Raw genomic sequence first — 8,481 nt, 5'->3', positions numbered from 1 at the left:
TGCCGAAAGTACCAGAGGCCGTGCACGGCGGCGGGGCGCAGCTCCTCGGGGTACTCGAAGCGGCACGGCAGCACCACGCACGTCCCCTCCAGCCCCGCCACCGCCGGCGGCATCCAGGCGGCCCACGAGCCCCCCCGCGTCCCTAAAAAAGGGGTGGGGGGTCTCCGAGTGTCCTCTGGGGACGGTAATGGGGTCCCCGGGGTCCACTGGGGGTGCTAAAGGGGTCCCCAGGGGGTGCTAATGGGGTCCCAAGGGTCCCCTGGGGCTGGTATTGGGGTCCCCAGGGGACACTTGGGCTGCTAAAGGGGTCCCCAAGTGTCCCTTGGGATGGGTAATGGGGTCCCCAGGGTCCCCCAGGACCACTAATAGGGTCCCCAATGCCCCCTGGGGCTGCTAAGGGGGGTCCCCAATGTCCCTTGGGACCATTTATAGGGTCCCCAGTGCCCCCTTCCACCCTCTAACAGCGTCCCCGGTGTCCCTGGGTCCATTTACGGGGTCCCCAGTGGCCCCCCCCGGCTCCATTTACAGGGTCCTCAGTGTCCCCTCGGCCTTCTAAGGGGGTCCCAAACGTCCCCCGGGGTCCCCAGGGTTCAGTATTGGGGTTCCCCCCCCCCCAAAAAAAAAAGAAAGTCCCCATACCTGGGGGCAGCAGCAGCAGCAGCAGCAGGGCCACCGGCAGGGACGCGACCCCAGTGGGCGCCATGGGGGGGGCTGGGGGGGGACACAGGGTGACCCCCACGTCCCCAACGTCCCCCCCAAGTCCCACAGTGTCCCCATTGTGTCCCCCCCCCCACCGCTCTCTGTCCCCCCATCGTCCCCCCGCTGTCCCCCATTGTCCCTTGTTGTCCCCGGCCCCCATTGTCCCCTCCCGGCCCCATTGTCCCCATTGTCCCCAGCGGTCCCAGGCGGCGCTGGGGCGGGTGACAGCGCCAGGCACGGCCCCCCCCCCGTGTCCCTGTGCCCCCCCAGTGTCCCCCCTTGTCCCCCGTGTCCCCCCCGTGTCCCCTCATCCCCCCACGTCCCCTCCTCGGGGTCCCCCCACGCTGCCCCACGCGAATTCCTGACGTGCCACCAGTGTCACCCCCACGGCCCAAGGGACAAAGGGACCTCTGTGTCCCCCCCGTGTCCCCTCTGTGCCCCCCCAGGTCCCCAGGGTGCCCCCCCACTGGGGCCGGGTCCCCAGGGCTCAATGGGGACCTGTGTGTCCCCAGAGGGTGGCAGGGGGTCCCTTGGGGACATGGGGAGGGGGGGTGGCAATTTGTGGACCTGGTGGCGTTTTTTGGGGTGTGGGGGGGTCACAGGACGCCCCCTTGGGGACATTGGGGACTTGTGGGGGGGGTGGCACGGCGCATCCTTGGCTCGGGGCCACCCGGGGAGCCTGGTGGTGCCACCGGCGCCACAAGGGGACATTTGTCCCCAAAGTGATGTCACCCCCAAGGGGGGGGTGCGCTAGAAGGGGGGGGGGAGGAAAAAGGGAGGGGGGGGGGAGCCACCTGGGTGCCCAGGACCAGGGCATCAGGGGGCTCGCTGCCACCCCCAGGGGACAGGACCCCCCCAGGACCCCCCCTGCTCGTCCCCAAGCCCCCCTTGTCCCCAATACCCCCAGATATCCACCCGCACCCCCCCGATTGTCCCCAACCCCCCCCCGCTGTCCCTGACAGCACCCGAAGGGACCCCATAGGGGCACTGGGGACCCCCAAAGCCCCCCCCCCAAGGCCCCCCCCGGGCTCTTACCGCTGTGCTGTGGCTGTCCCGGGGGACACCGGTGGCCGGGAGGGGACCAAGGCGGCCGGGTGGCGGCTGTGAGGCCGGGGGGGGGCCGGTGTCGGCCGATATATAGGGGTAGGAGGGGGGCCGGGGGGGGGGGGGGCAGGGCCACCCCACGCCTGGGGCCCGCCCGGGGCTGTGTCACCCTGTCACCCCGTCACCTCCCCCCCCCGGCAGCGGCCTCGGGTGCTGGGGGGGCTCCGTCAACCCTTTTGTGCCCCACTGGGGGCAACTGGGAGCACTGGGGGCAACTGGGAGCTGGCAACCGGGGTCCTCCCCGTGCATTTTTACCCCCCCAGGGCCTTTTAAACTCTCCCTGGGTCCTCTTTATCCCCCCTAGGGGCTTTTTTTTTTTTTTTTTTTTTTTTTTAACCCCCTAGGGCCCTTTTTACCCCCCCAGGGGCATTTTTACTTCCCCCAAGGCTCTTTTTACCCCCTCAGGGCTCTTTTTAGCCCCCCTCTGGGCAATTTTATCCACCCAGGGCCCTTTTTACCCCTCAGGGCCCTTTTAACCCCCCGAAGATTCTTTTTAACCCCTTTCTGGGCCCTTTTTAACCCCTTTGGGGCCCTTTTTACCCACATAGCGGCCTTTTAATGCCCCCAAGTGCCTTTTTACCTGCCTCAGGGCCCTTTTTACCCCCCCAGGTGCCTTTTTTACCCCCCAAAAAGCCTTCCTACTCCTACAGAGACCTTTTTGTCGCCCTAAGGGGCTGTTTAACCTCCCCTCAGTACCCTTTTTACCCTCCTAATGGCTTTTTTACCCCATCAGGCTTGGTTTTAACCCCTCAGGGCCCTTTTTACCCCCCCACGAGCTTCTTAAGCCCCCCCCCCCCAGTGTGTCTTTTTACTCCCAACTGCCGTTTTACCCCTCCGAAATGCCTTTTTACCTCCCAAAAGGCCTTTTTACCCCCCTGATAGTCCTTTTTACCCCTCCCAAGTACTTTTTACCCCCTCCAAGTGCTTTTTTATCCCCCCCAACACTTTTTTACCCCCCTTGGGGCATTTCCCTCCCTCCCTTCATCTCCCCTCAGGGCAGCTCGGGCCAAACCACTGCGGAATTGGGGGTGTTTAGAACCCCCCTCACACACACAGCGCCCCCAAGCCCCCTCTTATCCCCCGTAATTAACGCTGAGGGGTTAATTGAGTATTTGAAGCGTGGGAAAGGGGTCTTCCAGCGCCGGAGAAGGGGAAGAGAGAGATTTGTTGCTCGTTATTCTCTCCCCATCTCCCCCCCCGCCGCCGGTTTGGTAGCTCCCACCTGGCCCGCGTCACGTGGGCACCTGCCCGAGGCGGTGCCGCGCGGGCACCTGGACCGTACCACCGCGGTGCTGCCGGGGGGGGGCGAGCCGTGCGGGAAGGGTCCCGCCGCCAGCTTCTCCCCCTCCCCGCCCAGCAACGGACCCTCCGGGGGCTTTAGGACCCCTCCATATCGTGATCGTGGGGGTGTCCTCTTATCGATTCCGGCTGGGAGCCGCGTACGGGTCGTGACTCCCCCCCCCGTGTCGCGACATGGCCCGGCCCGGCCGCACCTGGCGGCGCCATCGCCCCCGGGCCCGCCGCCATCATGGCCGCCGCCGCCGCCCTCCCGGTGCTGCTGGCGCTGCTGGGCGCCGCCTGGCTGCCCGGTGGGCTGGGGGGGCAATTGTGGGGCTGGGGGGGGGCCTGAGGGGGCAACTGTGGGGCTTTGGGGGCAATTATGGGCCTGGGAGGTGTCCTGGGGGGGCAGTTGAGGGGCTGGGGGGGCAATTGTGGAGCTAGGGGGGCAATTATGGGGCTGGGAGGGGTCCTGGGGGGCAATTGTGGGGCTTGGGGGGGCCTGAGCGGGCAGTTGTGGGGCTGGGGGGGGAAGTTGTGGGGCTGGGGGGGAAAATACGGAACTGGGAGAGGCCCTGAGGGAACAATTATGGGGCTGGGGGGGCAATTGAGGGGGCAACTGTGGGGCTTTGGGGGCAATTATGGGGCTGGGAGGGGTCCTGGGGGGGCAGTTGTGGGGCTGGGGGGGCAAATAAGGAACTGGGAGGGGCCCCGAGGGGGCAATTGAGGGGCTGGGGGGCAATTGATGGGGCATTTGAAGGGCTGATGGGGGTAGTTATGGGGCTGGGGGGGGGCCCTAAGGGGGTAAATGAGGGGCCTGGGGGGCAATTATGGAGCTGGGCTGGGTCCTGAGGGGGCAATTATGGAGCTGGGCTGGGTCCTGAGGGGGCAGTTGTGCATCTGGAGGGGCAATTGAGGTGCTGGGGGGGGTCCTGAGGGGGCAGTTGGAGATCGATTGAGGCTACATTTGATCATTTAGGGACTAGTAAAAGCGTTAGAGGGGGGCGTAATGGGATGGGGGGGGTGCTGGGCACCCTCGGCACCCCCTTAAAAATAAATTTAACCCCCCAAAAATAAATACAGCCCCCTAAAAATAAACTTAACCCCCCCAAATATAAATTTACCCCCCCAACTATAAATCTAACACCCCAAAAAATAAATTTACCCCCCCAAATATAAATTTACCCCCTGAAAAATAAACTTAATCCCTCCAAAAATAAATCTAACCCCCCCCAAATAATTATTTCCCCCCTTTTGCCCCCCCCCAGGCCCGGCGGCGGGCATGCAGGTGTGGGTGTCGAACCCCAACACGGTGGCTCTGCTGTTCCAGCCCGTGGTGCTGCGCTGCAGCTACCAGAGCACGGCCAGCGCCCCCCCCATCGTCACCTGGAAGTACAAATCCTTCTGCGGCTCCCCCTCGGCTTTTTCGGCGGGGGGGGGCGGTGGCTCCTCGGCCGCCCCCTCCTCCCAGGACTGGGATTCGGCCAGCGCCTGCCCCGACGCTTCCCGCACCGTCCGCATCGTGGCCACCAAGCAGGGCAACGCCGTCACCCTCGGGGACTTCTACCAGGGCCGCAGCGTCACCATCACTGACGGTGGGGGGGGGGCTTTTTTTTCAGTGGGGGGGCACCGGGGGGGGCTTTATTTGGGGGTTGGGGGGCACCAGGGGGATTTTAGGGGGGGTTGTGGGGACCTGAGGGGTGATACGGGGTTGGAAACCCCCACCCCAAAAAGACTTCTGGGGGGGCTTTGGGCACGTGGAGGGGGCCCTGGGTGTCCTGGGGGGGGGTCAGAGGCACCCAAGGGTGGCGGGGGGGGTGACCTGGGTGCCCCCCCCCCCGTTACAGGAGCGGAGCTGAGCCTGGGCCCGGCGGCGTGGGGGGACAGCGGGGTCTACATCTGCACCGTCACCTCCGCACAGGACCTGGAGGGCAACAACGAGGCCGTGGCTGAACTGGTGGTGCTGGGTGAGGAACTGGGGGGGACTGGGAGGAACTGGGAGGGATTGGGAGGAACTGGGGGGCACTGGGAGCACTGGGAGGGACTGGGAACGGTGGGAAAAGGAGCGCTGGGGTGCGCTGGGCGGCACTGGGAGCACTGGGAAGGGGACACGGGGGGGTGGATTGGGGTGGGTTTAAGGCACTGGGGGGGGTGCGTGGGGCCCCCCCGGATACCTGGGTCCTTTTTGGGGTGGGGAGGGGTCTGCAGTGACCCCCCCCTCATGTCCCTTGTGCCCCGCAGCCTCCCTCCCGGAGCCCCCCCTGCCGGGCATCCAGCCAGGTAACGGGGACCCAGGCTTCCGGGGACCCCCTTTTTTTTTTTTTTTTTAGGGGGGAGGATTTGGGGGGCACCGGGGGGGGTCTCAGGATATCGGGGACCCCCCCGTGACCCCCCCCTCCCCCCCCAGACTGGCTCTTCGTGGTGCTGGTGCTGCTGGGGGCGGCGCTGGTGGCGCTGGTGCTGGGGCTGTGCTGGTGCCAGTGCTGCCCCCACACCTGCTGCTGCTTCGTGCGCTGCCCCTGCTGCCCCCAGCGCTGCTGCTGCCCCGAGGCCCGTGAGTTTTTCACCGGGGGGGGGGTCCTTGAGGCGTTGGGGGGGGTTTGGGGGGCCTGCACGGGGGTTTTGTTTTTTTTTTGGGGGGGTTTCTGGGTGCCCGGGGTGCTTTTCGGGGGGATGAGAGGGGTTCTCGCATGCCTTGGGCTGTTTCTTTTTGGGGGGGGTCACACCTTCATCACTTTTGGGGGGGTCCCCTGTCCTGGGGGGGGGTCCCTCGACCTGTGGGGGGGCTTTTTGGGGTCCTGGGGTCCACCTGGAGGTCCTTGTTTTTTTATTTGGGGGCGTTCTGGGTGCCTGGCGTCATTTAGGGGGTGGGACAGGGGCTTCTTGTATGCCTTGATCTCTTTTTTGGGGGGGGGTCCCTCAACTTGGGGGGGCTTTGGGGGTTCCTGGGGTCTGCCCAGCTCTCCTTGTGTTTCTGGGGGGGGGTCTTTTGACTTGGGGGGGGGGCTTTTTGGGGTATCCCCATTCCCCTTTTATTTGTGGGGGGCGGTTCCCTTTTGGGGGGCGTCAGGGGGCTTCTTGCACACCTCGATCCCTTTCTGGGGGGGGTCCTGGGTGATTTTTTTTGGGGGGGGATGTCCAGGCTCACCCCCTGCCCCCCCCCGCAGTGTACCTGGCGGGGAAGGCGGCCACCTCGGGGGCCAGCAGCGTTTACGGGGGGCTCTACGCCCCCCCCAAGGGCCCCCCCCCGCCCGCCATAGCCCTGGGACCCATCGGCAACGGCTACGGCTACAGCGGCGCCTCGGGTGAGTGCCTGGGGGGGTGTGGGGGCGATCGTGGGACCCCCCCCCAAAATTTTGGGGTGCTGGGGGGGGTCAGTAGTGGCCCCCCCCTCATTTTGGGGGGCTCGCTGACCCCCCCCCAATCCTCCCCCCCCCCAGTGAGCGGTCACAGCTCCCAGGTGCCCCTGCTGCGTGACACCGACAGCAACCTTGGATCAGGTAAAATTGGGGGGGGTTAATTGACAGCTGTCAATCATTTGGGGGTGATTTATGGGGGGGTCTTTGCCTGTCACTGGGCGCCTGAGCAGGGTGGGAAGCTAAGCAGGGTCGGCCGCGTTGTGGGGCTGGATGGGTGACCTGTGCATGTATTTCTTGGGGGGGGGCTGGACTCCTGGGTCCTGTCTCCCACCCCCCCATAATTTCCCTCCCCCAACCCCTCCCCAGTCCCCGCAGCCCCCCCCGTGGCCCCCCCCTCCATGCGGGTCCTGCGCTACCTCGAGGACGAGCTCAACGCCTTCGAGCCCCACGGCCGCTACCCCCCCTCGGGGGCAGGTGGGTTGATTTTGGGGGGGGTGGAGGGGGCAATTGGGAGCCTTGGGGGGGGCAGTTGCCTCCCCAAGGGACCCATTTGCCCCCAGGATCTACCCCCCACCCCAAATATTTCTTTTCCTTTTCCCTATTTTCTTTGTTCCCCCCCCTCCCCAAAGACATCAATCCTTGCTCTTGACCATTTCACCCCCCCAAAAAAAACATTTTTTTCCCCAAAAATCTCTCCCCCCAGGTGCCCCCAGTGACATCAGCTCCCTGCACGAGGCCCCTGATGCCTGGGCCCCCCGGGGGCGCCCCGTGTCCCCCCCCCGCAGCCGCTCCCCACCCCGGGGCCGCTGGCACTCGGTCGAAGATTTGGGGAGCTCCAGGGGGGGCTCGCCGCCCCCCTCCCGGCCCCGCTCCCGTTCCCGTGACGATCTCCTGGGGGGGGCCGCGCCCCTCCCCCGCCTTCCCCCTGTGGGTCCCCCCGGACCCCCCCGGCGTCTCCGCAAGGTGAGGGGGGGGCTCCCATGGGTGCTGGGGGGGGTTGTATGGTGGTGGATTTTTTTTTTTGGGGGGGGGGGTGTGGGTGGAGGCTTTTTTAGGGGGTCTGGGGGGGGGTTGGGGGTATGTGGGGGGGGTCCTTGAACTGTGGGGGGGGTTGAACTATGGGGGGGGTCTGGGGAGTTTGTTGGGGTTTCAGCCTCCTCCACTGACCCCCCCCTTAATGTCTGCCCCCCCCAGAACGATGCCATGAGCCGTGAGAGCCTGGTGGTGTGAAGGGAAGGATGCTGCCCCCCCCCCGAGAATGTCTGGGGTCCCTCCCCCCCTGCGAGACACCGGGGTCTCATCGCCCCCCTCCCCCCCCGTGCCGGCGCGGTGGGGGGGGTCCCAGTGTCCCCGGGGGGGGGCTGGGATCTTCTGGGGCTATTTTATTTTTTTTTAAGTGCCTTTTTGGGGGTGCCCCCCCACCCCCCCACTCAGGGCTTTGTACAAAATAAAGGTTTTAGAAGAAAAACGAGCTGACGCCTGGTTTTGGAAGGGGGCGGGGGGGGGGGTGATGGATGTGCTGTGCCCCCCCCCTCCGGTGGTGACTTGGCAATTTTTGGAGGTCAGCGAAAGGGGGGGGGGGGAGGGGGGCGGGGCCTGGCCGGCGGCGTCGCATCAGCATCGCATGGCTGCACCGGGGCACGCGGCAGCGCCGGGTGCTGCTGCTGCACCGTGGGGCTGCACGGCAGCGTTGCGTTGCACCTTGCAGCCCTGCAGCTGCATTTGCTCTGCATTGCACCCTGCCAGCTGAATTTAGCTTGCTGCAACGTGCTCCCGCGTTGCACCCCTGCAGCTGCATTGCACGGCTGCTTTGCACCCTGCAGCTGCATTTGCACCACTGCGTTGCACCTTGCAGCTTTATTTGCATTGCATTATGCCCTTCAGCTGCATTTGCATTGCAGCATAACACTCTTGCAGCTTTATTTGCATTGCAGCACCGTGCCCTGCAGCTGTACTTGCACCGTGCATCGCCCCCTGCAGCTTTATTTGCATTGCTTTGCGCCCTGCATTGCATTGCAGCACCCCCCCACACACACCCTTA

General features: G+C 65.4%; 1 protein-coding gene and 1 long non-coding RNA gene across 2 annotated transcripts; one reads left to right on the top strand and one right to left on the bottom strand.

The window, feature by feature from the left end:
* Window positions 1-6: 6 nt before the first annotated feature.
* LOC116501742 lies at window positions 7-1,798 on the bottom strand. The gene is made up of 3 exons (XR_004254509.1): window positions 1,735-1,798; window positions 640-711; window positions 7-142 (listed from the first exon to the last, which is right to left on the bottom strand). It is a non-coding gene; the product is annotated as an uncharacterized LOC116501742 (long non-coding RNA).
* A 2,413-nt stretch (window positions 1,799-4,211) lies between these two features.
* Window positions 4,212-6,601, top strand: LOC116501740 (lipolysis-stimulated lipoprotein receptor-like). Its single transcript, XM_032207316.1, has 5 exons — window positions 4,212-4,676; window positions 4,929-5,048; window positions 5,489-5,635; window positions 6,249-6,386; window positions 6,522-6,601. Exons 1-5 carry the CDS (start codon window positions 4,364-4,366, stop codon window positions 6,599-6,601), a joined length of 798 nt encoding a protein of 265 aa, XP_032063207.1. The 5' UTR covers window positions 4,212-4,363.
* The last annotated feature ends 1,880 nt before the right edge of the window (window positions 6,602-8,481 follow it).

The sequence above is a fragment of the Aythya fuligula genome, unplaced genomic scaffold (assembly GCF_009819795.1).
Source record: "Aythya fuligula isolate bAytFul2 unplaced genomic scaffold, bAytFul2.pri scaffold_92_arrow_ctg1, whole genome shotgun sequence".
NCBI classification, from domain to species: Eukaryota; Metazoa; Chordata; class Aves; order Anseriformes; family Anatidae; genus Aythya; species Aythya fuligula.
The sequence above is the reverse complement of the archived record's forward strand: the minus strand, read 5'-3'. Positions and strand labels throughout refer to the sequence as shown.